Genomic DNA, 13731 nt, shown 5'->3' with positions numbered 1-13731 from the left:
CCTTAGCAGACCAATGGGGTTCCTTCAAATCAGAAGGAACCCCATTGGTCTGCTAAGGACCAATGGGGCTCCTTGGAGCCCAAATCAAAGATGCTTTCGAGAGCTCTGAGCTATAGCTCAGAGCTCTGTCGGGTGAAGGGACGCTAAGTCCCCGCCGGCTCCGCTGCCCTCCCCGCCTCTCCCACATGTCACCTATATACATGCTGGCACCCATGGGTGCCAGCATGTATATGGGTGACAGGTGTGGGCGGAGTGGACGGCGGGAGCCGGCGGGGACTTAGCGTGTATGCGGCGGCCGGCGGGTGAGTGGCGAGTGACGTCGGGTGCGGTGGTGTTACAAAGTAACAAAGTTGTTACATTGTAATAACTTTGTTACATTGTAACTGATTAGTATATTTCCGAGGATATTGCGTGGGAACTGGCTTTTAAAGGGACAGGTAAGTATTAATGGTTAATTAAGAATATTAAAGGACTTTTTTCGTGGTTATGTTTTTTGTTCAATTAAAATACTTTTTCTATGTGTTTGTGTGTTTATTTACTTTAAACTCTTAAAGGAAATGGGTAAGGGGTACAAGTACCTCTATACTCATTTCTCCTGGGAGGGGGGGGTGGGCATCTGGGGGACCCCTTTTTAAAGGGGACTCCCAGATGCCACCATGAACCCCGCCCCCAGGAAATCGCGGCCTCCACCTCCACCGCCCATCGGAGGTGGAGAAGAGCCCCTTGTCCTTGGATTGGACAAGGGCTCGGAGGGGGAGGGGAAAGCTTGGCTGCCCCTCCCCTTCCGAGACCCCCCAATCCATGGACCATGCGGGCTGGTATAGTCAGGGTGCGGAGCCCCACGCGGCCGGTGCTCCGCATTCTGGCTATCCCAGTCTGCATGGGGGACAAGGGGTTAAAGAGGTCTGGGAGGGGGGACCCCACGTCGTTTTTTTTTCAATATTTCCCACACTCAGAACGAAGTAAGTAAAACTCTTCCCACTTGGGGGTATCTATGAAAATAAAACACTATTGTTACCTGTGCAAAAAAAACTGACATTTTCCGCATTTAAAAGACATTTTTGCCCTTGAAACTTAAAAATCGATTTTCTCAAAAACTATAAGGTCTTTTTGAAAAAAAAAATTTTCCTCTTATTCCCACTGATCCCCTTAATATACCCTGTGAATTTGGTGTTTCTAAATTTTAAGCAGGCTTTGCTATTAACCGTTAAAGTCGGCGGGTTTTTAAATGTATATATTTTTCCTTTGAAACTTTTAACATCGATTTTCTCAAAAACTATAAGGTCTTTTTGAAAAAAAATTTTTCCTCTTATTCCTTCTGATCTCCTTAATATATTCTCCAAATTTGAGGCTCTTAGCACTTAAGGGGGCTTTGCTATTAACCCTTAAAGTCGGCGGCTACCTAACATTGATCCATGCGTCAACTTTTCCGCTTGGCAGCATGACCTTACGCATTAATTGCTAGTAGGAATTTACGCGTAAGCCTATAACGTAACAACCCGAATTACGGTATTCTTACGCGTACTTGCGTAAGGGCAATGCGTAATTACAGACATGTACCGAAATTGAATGTCTATGCCGTAAGCGTAATTTCGTAATGCGTAATAGCGTAAAATTACGCGTAATGATCCGTAAGCGTAGCTTTTTCCATTACGACCAGCACTGATGTAAGCATCTGGTTTAGGTATATATTTTTTTACTCGTTCCCATTCATTTTAAAGTTCCTTTTTAAGGTCTCATTTCCATCTTTGTGTTGCAGAGCCCATTTTCAACAATGCACAGTAATGCGATCTGCAGGGACATCAGAAATGCATAGACTGCACTGTCTAATGTCCCCATCCATGCATCGTGATTCACTGCGGAATCGCAACGCACAGGTGTATGCATTCCTGTGTGTTTGCACTGCGATCCTATTCATTATAATTAAATGGATAGCAAACGCTTCGGGAGAATCACGTGGCCACCTGCGCTGCGTTGCACGCACCATGCAGATGAAAAGGAGGCCTTATTATTTATCTGTAAATGTTATGCGAATCTATTTTATAAAACTAACATTCATTTTAGACTAATGGCTGGAACCCACAGGAGATGTTTCAGATGTAATCGCCAGCGCTAATGAAAGTCAATGGAGGCTTTGCGCTTCAATAGAAAGTATAGAAATGCTGCAAAATCACTTTTCAATCGCTGTACAAAAATGATTTTGGAGAGATTTTACTACCCAGAACCACAATAATACGAAATCGCAATCGCTGTACAAATCACTAGCTTTGAATTAAAAAGCGTTTTGAAATCACCAGAAATCACTCCGGAAAAGTAAATGCTACAAGAAGCGCATAAAGAATGTGATTTTCGGAGGGCCACAGCCCTTACCCTCCTGTTTTCTTTCCTAGGATGACAGTCCAATATGACTAAGCATCTTTAGTAGTAATCAGGACACGTCGTCCTACTGAAATAACTGGAGCTCTATTTGAGTCTGGAATAAAACTGGAGGGATTTGACAAACAACCTATTCAGTGAGTCACCCACCCTCTCCTCTCAGCAAATACTGCCCACACTGGTACGATGCCCAAGAGTCCCCAATTCACATAGCAGTTCCTGTTCCCATCCAAGTATTTACTGTGGGTGGATGTCGCTACAAACTCATCATGTTCACATTTAAATTGTTTTTTAATAGAACACTGAAGTATGAATAAGAAATTCCATGCAATTAGAGAGCAGACCTGAAGTGTCAATAAAATAAACAAGCTGATCTGCAAACTACAAAGCAGGAAGGACACTGATACAATGCCTTTATCAAGGGACCAGTACTCTACAGAAGCCACCATACCCATTTCAGTTCAATTATGAAGCCTTTAAAATGGACCTAAATTCTTACACAGGGAACAAGGAAACCACAGAGAAATCCGCCCTGTGTGTTAATTCTCCCTTATCAGCAATTAATCACAAGTGAGATTTGAGCAGTTCTATGCCGGGGGTATGCCTAGTTATGTGCTAATATGCAAAACACAGGAGGTTAACTCTTTCTGTGCTCCAATTAAGCCAGAAAGTAGACACTGCAGATTTATTGTAGGAGTACTGTAAGCTGTAACAAATGTTTTTGTTCAAAGGTTATAATGCTGTTGCTTATCTTTTAGAGTGGAGATGAAGTTCTGGATTTAGGTCCGTAATCTCTCATCCCTAACAAAACTCAATGAAAAGTACCATGCCTCTTTGATCAATAAGGAGCTGTGTACTGGAGAAAGGGGAGTGGCACTGCAAGGTAAACTATACAATGCAACACATGGGAACACAGGCAACAGCAAAAGGGTGACTACTCCAGTTGCAGTTTCATTATAAAAGATGAACTGAACTATAAGTCGAATGAAGCCAATTTACATGTATAGCGAGAACAGTAACTGCAATTTAATATATAAAATCTATCTAACATACTGTACGTCATTACTATACAAGGAATTTTGTAACTGAATAGAATCAAATGTTATCTTTCAACATCAGCTGCTATTACTTTCCTTTTAATTAGCCTTGCTGAAAATCATAGCAACAGTATAAAGCTTGGTGTCACTGCTTCATTGTTCTGCACAAGACAGGAAATGAAAGATCTCTAGTGCTGTCACATGTTATACACCAGGGTAATCATACAGTATATATGTTTGTATTATGCAGCTTGGTAAAATATTTGACTTGCAAAGTCATGAGTTAATGTGCGCAGGATTAATTGTGAGGATATAGAGTGGTATGGAGCACTGTGGCCAGAGGTGGAGACCAAGGTGCGTTGATCCCCACTGTAGTGGCCTGTATACACCAATGCTCACTTTCGCCTTTATTTTGCATTCACACACTCATCCTTAGTGTAAACAATGACCAAATTCTAATGCTGTATCCAGGGGGGAACCAGAGAACTTTTTATTTGTTTACTCAGTAATTACTTAACGTAACCTCCCTGGCGGTAAGCCCGTGCTCAGCACGGGCTATGCCGCGCAGGGGGATTTCTCAGGACCCTGCTGGGCCGATTTTTTTATACATTTTTTTTTGCAGCACACAGCTAGCACTCTGCTAGCTGCGTGTGCCCTCTGATCGCCGCCGCCGATTACCCACCGCTCGCTTCGCCGTGACACACCCCCCCCTCACAGACCCCATGCGCTGCCTTGCCAATTAGTGCCAGGCAGCGCTGAGGGGTAGTGCGGGACTCCCAATGACGTCACGACGTCCATGACGTCGGTGACGTCATGCCGCCCGTCGCCATGGCGACGGGGGAAGCCCTCCGGGTGATCCCGTTCTCTGAACGGGATCTCCTGATCTCCGAGGGGCTGGGGGAATGCCGCTGAGCAGCGGCTATCATGTAGCGAGACTTTGTCTCGCAACATGGAAAAAAAAAAATTTAAAAAAAGACTTTGCTGCCCCCTGGCGGATTTTTAATAAACCGCCAGGAGGGTTAAAGTCATTCTGATAATTTGTCTTTCATTGACATAATACAGTATCAGTCTTTCCTGTTTTCTGTAGTTTTTTTTTTGTTGTATTTTAACCATTTCAGCCCTCAGTGTTTTTTCACCTTATGCATCCAAGCAATTTTCACCTCCCATTCATTCGCCAATAACTTTAACACTAATTATCACAATGCATTGATCTATATCTTATTTTTTCCTCCACCAATTAGGCTAAGAATTATTTTTTTCTAAATGCATTTTAACAGGAAAATTAAGAAAAAAATGGAATTAATTATTTCTCAGTTTTCGGCCATTATAGCTTTAAAATAATACATGCTACCATAATTAAAACCCACACATTTTATTTGCCCATTTGTCCTGGTTATTACACCATTTAAATGATGTCCCTATCACCATGTATGGCGCAAATATTTTATTTGGAAATAAAGGTGCATTTTTTCAGTTTTGCGTCGATCACTATTTACAAGCTTATAATTTAAAAAATATTAATGATATAATCTCTTAACATGCATATTAAAAAAGTTTAGACCCTTAGGTAACTATTTATGTTTTTGGTTTTTTTTTCTTCAAATGTATTTATTTTTTTTATATTTTTTTAGTTAAAAATTTTATTTGGGTATTTTGTGTGTGTGTGTGTGGGGGGGGAGGGTAAAAAGTTAATTCTAAATGTAATTTATTGTTTTTTATGTGAAAAAGAAAATGTATGTACATGTAGTTTTACTATTTTGCCACAGTCATTTATTTCAGGGTTGTGGGGTCGGAGTTGTGGAGTCGGAGCAATTTTGGGTGCCTGGAGTCGGAGTCTGGAAAAAATGCACCGATTCCGACTCCTAATGAATTTAAACTACGGTAATTAAAATAGAAAATATGATAAAATGTTCTATTTCTCAGATAATAGTCAACATAAATAATGTATATACTGTATACAGTAATAGCTGTGCTTAGTCCACAAAAATGAAATAAACCAATCAAAATTAGTTACTTGTGCTGCTTCAATAAGGTGTGTCCCTGTATTTTTAAAGTCAGATATACACATCTGATTGTGACTGCACAGTATAGGATGTGTACACAGGAATCTCTTACGTATACTAAATAACATCTATGCTGTAAGAATAAAGCCTGATGTGTAGCCGTGTCACTAATAGAGATGGTCAATGAGAAGGAAATAATTCTGCATTGATGCTGATTTATTCAAATGTATGCACTCTCTTTGCTCATTAAATAAATACATTTGATATGTTGTTAAGATTTGGTTTGGTGACTACGAATTAAAGGGTACCTGAGACGGATGAAAAGTTTTATACATACCTGGGGCTTCCTCCAGCCCCCTTCAGGCCAATCAGTCCCTCGCTTTCCTCCTCCACCACCTGGATCTTCTGCTATGAGTCCCGGTAATTCAACCAGTCAGCCCAGTCCGGCCACGTGCCACTCCTACAGCCAGGAGCATTCTGCACCTGCGCAATAGTGCTACGCAGGTGTAGTACGCTCCCAATGGCGAAGTGTGTGCATGCACATTACGCCAGACTGGCTCAAGTACCTGGACTCATAGCAGAAGATCTAGGTGGTGGAGAAGGACAGCGAGGGACTGATTAGCCTGAAGACGGCTGGAGGAAGCCCCAGGTATGTATAAAACTTTAATTTCATCTGTCTCAGGTTTACTTTGTTACACAGTAGTACTATACTCTACATATGCATTCCCCATAGAGCTGCAGGGAATCCACTGAGAATGTTTTGCACATTGAACACAGAGGTGTTGTCTATCACCCATAAACCTGGTTCAGATTGTGCATGAAGAATGTGTAATAGAGGAAAAATCCCCTCATTCCCCTGCAGAGTACCTACACATCACTCTTACATGTACCCACAGTTACATTGCCTAGGGCCTGATAGATGTTCTTTGTTCCGGCCTGTACCTTTTACAAGTACTCTTACCAAGGACTAGTTTTAGTCTATGACTAAAGGGAATAAATATGGAAGTCTACATATCCTTCTCACTTCAGTTGTCTTTTAAAATTCCTAAGTTTGGCAGTTAAGAGACAAATTTCATGTTACTTTCTTTCAATCAACAAGATTGTAATATGCAAATTAGAGGAGTCAGAGTCGAGGAGTCGGTGAAATCCTAAACTGAGGGGTCGGAGTCGGTGGATTTTTGTACCGACTCCACAGTCCTGATTTATTTTAATTCCATCCTGTAAGCGAGAAGCACTCTTGCTTACAGGAAGTACAAGGAGGACATGTTTTTTGTTTGTTTTTTTGTTCAATCGCTGGCAGTACTCCCAGTGGTGAAGGCCAACTTCTTAGGCTGTTAGTTGGCTCTGCTGAGCTTAAAGACTGGGTTCCACGGCTCCTCCAATGTTAACATAGTATCATTTACTGTACTTTAACAATACAGCGTTCATCTACTGTATAAAGTAGGCCTTTTACTTCAATTTTTAAAAGGTCGTCAAAATTAGTCAGCCATTTTGATAATAACTGCAACAAAGCAGAGAATCAACAAAGAGTAAAATCACAGTATAAAAGAAATAAGCAGCTTCACAATAAAATATACGAAAAACTGCAAATTGTTCAGTACATAAACTGCATTTTACCGTAGATCCAGTCCATCTAGCCAGGTCCAAGAGCTTCATTCGGGGATCAAAAATATGAGGATTTGACGAACTAATGAAGGTTCAGGGCTATCCAGGAGGAAAAATTATTCCATATATTAACAAATGTGCTAGGGTCATTCGACCTTTCTGAAGTAATTTAATTGATCAGAAAAGTGATGAGTATTTTCCAGACTAATTCCAATCGTGTTGGAGGTAGTGAATTTCAGGACCTGGCCAGAAGGGCAGCAGAGGCATTACACGCATGGGAGATGAATGTGTCGTCTACTTTCGACCTTCTTGTGGAAAAGTGCAGTCCAAGAGTTCTGGGCAAGATCACGATAAGGGACTGCCCATATTAATTAAAACACATCCCTCCAAAAGTTCTGAACCTATACACAGTCCCACCAACAGTGTAATTGATCACAATGGGATCCACTGCCTCGGAAACACAATTTACTGGACATAATCTTCCATTCATACAGTTTTCTGAGTGTCCTGTACTAGTCATAAATGTTGTTGCATGACTGTTCTCTGTCTATATATTATTTATGGAGGACCTAGCCAACCCCAGAAATATTTCTTCCCAAACTTCAGAATCCCATGTAGTAAGCAGTCTTGCCACTTAACAATGGAGGGGGAAACTTCAGGGATCCGTTGAAACCACAATTGTGAGTATATGTCTTAGACTAACCCCTGGACTCACGTATAATTTGCAGGAGGCACCTCCTAAGAATTAGGATCCCATCTATAAAGTAGGCCTGTTAAGTCTTGAGCCGGATAACCGAGATTGTACTATAGATAACATCCTCATCATACCAAATTGTAAAAGTGACAAAGTGACTCAATGTGCTTGCACTGCTGAGGCACGCAAAAAAATACAGTGTTTTGAAAAAAAAAATACAGTGATGCACTGTTTCGCTAGTCTGGTATACCAGCAATCAGAGGTGCTTATACAGATGTGACGCATAAATGTGCCAAAACTGTAGGCACACAAAAGTGATGCAAGACAAGTGAACCCATGCACAGCACACTAAAATATACCAACTTAACAAAGGTTGGAAAAGCGTGCTTAATTAAATAAAATTAACAAACAATCCATACGTTTAATGCTCAATCCTGCAAAAACAATGGGTCTCTCAAAGAGAACTGTATTTTTTCTAAGACAGGCTAATAGTCAAAAGAACCACATGACATAAGCACGGCGCCCCATATCATAAGACAACTGGGGGAAACTCACTTTTTGTGTACCTCAGCAATGTAAGCACATTGATTCACTTTGTCATTTTTGACAATTTGGTACAGTGAGGATATTATATACCGGTACGTACCGTGCTTTTGTCATCACATGCTTTTTGTTGATAATTGTCAAGAACATCACACCTTGAGTAGGGGTGGTTCTCTCATGAAGCAACCCCCTCCCCAGCACAGCAGTTAATGCCAGGCTACTGTCTGCAGATCAGCTCACACACACAGTAGCGCAATTTTTACCGACACAAAATATACCGGTTCCGTTCTGGCCAACATACTTCAAGTGCCAGTATAGCAATGAAGAGTCTCTTGGTTAATCAACACACACCCCAATTGGCCGACCATACCAAATAATATAGACATTTTAGCAGACAAATGTCTAATGTCTTGACCAAAGCTACATACACACTCACCAAATAATCACATAGCAATTGCTTCAATGCATTTAGGGGTGTGGTCCTGGTCAAGACAATCTCTTGAACTCCAAACTGAATGTCAGAATGGGAAACAAAGGTGATTAAAGCAATTTTGAGCATGGCATGGTTGTTGGTGTCAGATGGGCCGGTCTGAGTATTTCACAATCTGCTTAGTTACTGGGATTTTCACGTACAACCATTTCTAGGGTTTACAAAGAATGCTGTGAAAAGGGAAAAACATCCAGTATGCGGCAGACCTGTGGGCGAAAATGCCTTGTTGATGCTAGAGGTCAGAGGAGAATGGGCCGACTGATTCAAGCTGATAGAAGAGCAACGTTGACTGAAATAACCACTCGTTACATCCGAGGTATGCAGCAAAGCATTTGTGAAGCCACAACATGCACAACCTTGAGGCAGATGGGCTACAACAGCAGAAGACCCCACTGGGTACCACTCATCTCCACTACAAATGGGAAAAAGAGGCTATAATTTGCACAAGCTCACCAAAAGGACTGGAAAAATGTTGCCTGGTCTGATGAGTCTCGATAGAGTCAGAATTTGGCGTAAACAGAATGAGAACATAGATTCATAATGCCTTGTTACCACTGTGCAGGCTGGTGGTGGTGGTGGTGTAATGGTGTGGGGGATGTTTTCTTGGCACACTTTAGACCCCTTAGTGCTAATTGGGCATCCTTTAAATGCCACGGGCTACCTGAGCATTGTTTCTGATCATGTCCATCCCTTCATGACCACCATGTACCCATCCTCAAATGGCTACTTCCAGCAGGATAATGCACCATGTCACAAAGCTTGAATCAATTCAAATTGGTTTCTTGAACATGACAATGAGTTCACTGTACTAAAATGGCCCCCGCAGTCACCAGATCTCCACCCAATAGAGCATATTTGGGATGTGATGGAACGGGAACTTCGTGCCCTGGATGTGCATCCCACAAATCTCCATCAACTGCAAGATGCTATCCTATCAATATGGGCCAACATTTCTAAAGAATGCTTTCAGCACCTTGTTGAATCAATGCCATGTATAATTATGGCAGTTCTGAAGGCGAAAGGGGGTCAAACACCGTATTAGTATGGTGTTCCTAATAATCCTTCAGGTGAGTGTATATAGAAAGCTTCAACTGCATGGAATTATTGTTCTAATTTCAGTCAACAGCTTGCTGGCAGCCCTGCTATGCATAAACATTCAGCCTAGCACAGGGCTGTGGAGTCGGTACAAAAATCATTCGACTCCTCAGTTTGCGAAACCAGCAACTCCAAGTACCCAAAATTGTTCCAACGCCTCGACTTCTAAAAGTGGCCACTAATGATCTAATATTTTTCATCCAATCATACCAAATTTATGTAATATAAGGGTAAATTAAGTAAATATAGTGGAATGAAAATTCAAACAGTTCCCTTATATTAGATAGAAATGGTAAGATTGGATAAAAAAAGTTGGATCATTAGTGGCCACCATTAGTCTAATACTTATCAGGGCTGTGAAAAAAAAATAATTAGACTCCGACTCCTCAGTTTATGAAACCACCGACTCCAGGTACCCAAAAATTGCTCCGACTCCACAGCCCTGGCCTAGCAGCATGTGCTCTCCAATGTAGAGGGGATGGGAAGAAGAAGCAGGAGGCTACCCACCAGGAGGCTACCCACACCTTCCAGGGACAAACAATGTGCTTGAAAACCTGTACCATGGTCAATTGTTTGTCACCCACGTCAGACAAGCTGAAAAGTACACCTGGCTCTTTATATCACAAAAGCTCAAAGAAGAGGACACTAACCTTCTCCAGTTTTTCAAAGTGCTCTTTCAAGAACTTCATTGGGCGGTCTGGCTTAGCGATACACAAGTTCACAATGCATTCTTTAAGGATTTGCTGAATGTTGAACTTCTGTACATAGACTTCACAGCCTTTCAAGCTTTCGTCTTCTATATTAGAAGAGGAAGAAGAAGCCATTCTGGGATGGTGGTAGAAGCTCCACAAGACCTAGGGAGAAATCAAGTTTAGTGTTGAAAGGGAAGCATCATGGTGGTATATCATCTACAATCTCTGGCACACCACACTTCAAAAAAAAGATGGATTCATAGAGGAGGAGCTTCCTAGCACCACAAATTCATGAAATACTGTACAACGTGTCACATAAACAAGGCCGTGTTCTAGCTGCCCACCCATAGCTCTGTGTCAGAATGAACCGGAATGAACTCAGCACTAGGTGGTGCTCAGTTTATACCAGGTCTTTGTTTCAAGGAGGGCTCATGTAAACTGAATTTTGCTTCAAGAAAACAATGGGTTCCCAAAGAAATCATACTAACTGGTATAGTTGCTTTCCAAAGGCATATTTTACATTATTGACCCATTGGCAACTTCAATAGAGTTATCTCGTTTGAGATAAGTGCACAGCTTTTGACTTCAGTCGACAATTTGTTGTGCTGTAAATTCTTGGAATGCTTTGATCTCTCCATCTACAAGTAAGAAAATATAGAAACTGAAAGCAGAAGTCCTCTGTTATTGCCTCACACTGCCCTCTAATGACAAGAGGCCATAAAGACACACTACATCAGTACTAATTGGAAGCAGGGAAATGTATAAATAAATAAAAAAAATGTGCTCAAATAAATTGGCCTCGAGCACTTGCAAGCCTCTAAATAAATTGGCTGCTAAAGGGTTAATATCCTATTATGGTGAATAAAACACTAAGCATTTCTACTCAGTTACCAATACAAAAGCCTGCACTGCACCACACATGCCACACTCCACCACATATTCACCCGGCTGCATCAAATATGTATCATATCATCACATATCTGTTATAGTACACAACTTACACACCATACTATTTACCACCCCAGCACAATCCCAGGTAGCAATAACTCTCGGGAGGGACTGCCAGCAATCTAAAAGTGGCCTCAATAATGGTGCTTACCATTAATGTTGCCCACCCATGGAGACTTAACCAATGCCACTGCCAAGTTAAAGTGAGATTAAACTCTGACATAATATTTAATAAAAACATGTTTTCCTACTTTTTATTACCCATATACTGTAGTTATCATACTTGCTTTTGTGCACAAGTATTATTGTCCATTTACAAATTATAAGTACAGTTTACCTGCTCTGAAAGCTTCCATTGCATTTTATTGCATAGCTGCTGTATTTATACATTTGAATGTACCCAGTAATGTTTTTACCTTCTGCTATCTATGCAAGCTGATACACTGCACAGCAATGTTAACAAATATTAGCTATATATGCAAGTTGCGCTATTTGCATATGCAGCAATAGAGATTTCGGAAAGACGGGTGAACTTCATGTGCTATTTTTGTGCAATTTTTCTGTAGTTTTGTAGATACAGTAGCAGTAAAAACTATGTGAACCCTTTGGAATTATATGGATTTCTGCACAAATTGGTCATAAAATGTGATCTGATCATCTAAATCACAACAAAAGACAATCACTGTCTGCTTAAACTAATACCACACACATGATTAAATGTTTCCATCATTCACAGCAGGCAATGCTTCTTGGGAGAAGCAAACCCAAAGCTGGTGTGTTTTTATAGTGCAGGGCAGCTGTAACCAACACCTCCCAATCTCATCTCATTGACTCTACTCGAGTTGGCTAATGCTAGGTTCACGCCATACAATTTTGTGTTAGATAGATGGTTTGATAGATCATTTCCGACATGTCCAATCTTATTTTTGATCGTTTTTCTGATCGATTTCTCTTAGAAGTGAATGGAAATAGATAAGATAACAGAATCGAATCGGAAATCGATCGGAAAATCGAAATGGAAATTGTTTGGATGGAAAAACAAATGAAAAAACGCATTGTGTGTACCCAGCATTACACCTCACTCCAATTAGCTCTTGGAGATGTCATTAGTCTAGAGGTTCACATACTTTTTCCACCTGTAATGTGAATGTTTACATAGTTTGTTCAATAAAAACATGGAAACTTTTAATTATTTGTGTGGTATTAGTTTAAGCAGAATGTGATTGCCTATTGTTGTGACTTAGATGAAGATCAGATCATATTTTTTACCAATTTGTGCAGAAATCTATGTAATTCCAAAGTGTTCCCATACTTTTTACAGCTACGGTATATCCCATAGTGTGAATAGGGCCTATGTGCAAACGTTTTAAGGAAGCAGTATTAAAGCACCGTGTTCAAGCAGGGAATATTTTAAAAGCAGGTTTTTCACAACACACCAGCTAATTCAGAAGACACATGTAAATAACATAGTGTAAGGCTTGGTGGTGTATTCTCCACAGTCAGCATGCAACGCATGAGCTGACGTGGAGGAGGTACACACACTAGCACAAGGAAACAGGCTATCCCCAGTATAGTGGAGGGGAGGACTGACTCCAATAGGAGATTGTGGCGCACAGAGCCGGTGCAGATCCGACAGCCACAAACAATACTTTCGCCATAACGTCTCAGCGCAAAGTAGCGCTGAGCGCATAAACCAGAACTGAGGAGATCAGGACAGGTAGACAGAATGAACGCTTGCTAGCTAGCCGCTACTTAGTGACAGCAAGCGTCCACAACAAGACAGACTGGAATGAGGCAGCCAATGCGTTGCAGCGATGGCGTGCCTCACAAAGACAGGACAGGATAGTCAGGAAATAGCAGGATCAAGATAGATGAATGTAACACAGACAAAAATACAATAAGTATGGTTTCCTAGCGTATTACAATTACAGCTATCAATGAAACTATTTGTAACGTCTGACTAACATATGTATATATCGGCAATGAACCGATATATGACATAAGCAGGAACACTAACCAGGACTGGAGTAATACAGGGAACAGGACTCAGAAGGATTCGCTATCTCTTCGCAGAGATGAACGCAATCCACAAACGGTAACAGAACAGGATTCGTTATCTCTTCGCAGAGATGAACGCAATCCACAAACAGTAACAGAACAGGATTCAGAAGGATTCGTTATCTCTTTGCAGAGATGAACGCAATCCACAAACGGTAACAGAACAGGATTCAGAAGGATTCGTTATCTC

At 41.1% G+C, this 13731-nt stretch overlaps 1 protein-coding gene across 1 annotated transcript in view; it reads right to left on the bottom strand.

Annotated features, from left to right (window-relative positions):
* PRKAR1B (protein kinase cAMP-dependent type I regulatory subunit beta) overlaps positions 1–13731 on the bottom strand; it is a 341670-nt gene that overhangs the window by 307454 nt on the left and 20485 nt on the right. The window contains exon 2 of the mRNA XM_068244605.1: positions 10494–10697. Within this exon, the coding sequence (XP_068100706.1) occupies positions 10494–10667 (174 nt within the window). The 5' untranslated portion in view covers positions 10668–10697. The remainder of the gene's footprint in view (positions 1–10493; positions 10698–13731) is intronic.

Source organism: Hyperolius riggenbachi, chromosome 7, assembly GCF_040937935.1.
Source record: "Hyperolius riggenbachi isolate aHypRig1 chromosome 7, aHypRig1.pri, whole genome shotgun sequence".
NCBI classification, from domain to species: Eukaryota; Metazoa; Chordata; class Amphibia; order Anura; family Hyperoliidae; genus Hyperolius; species Hyperolius riggenbachi.
This window is presented reverse-complemented; position numbering and strand designations above follow the sequence as displayed.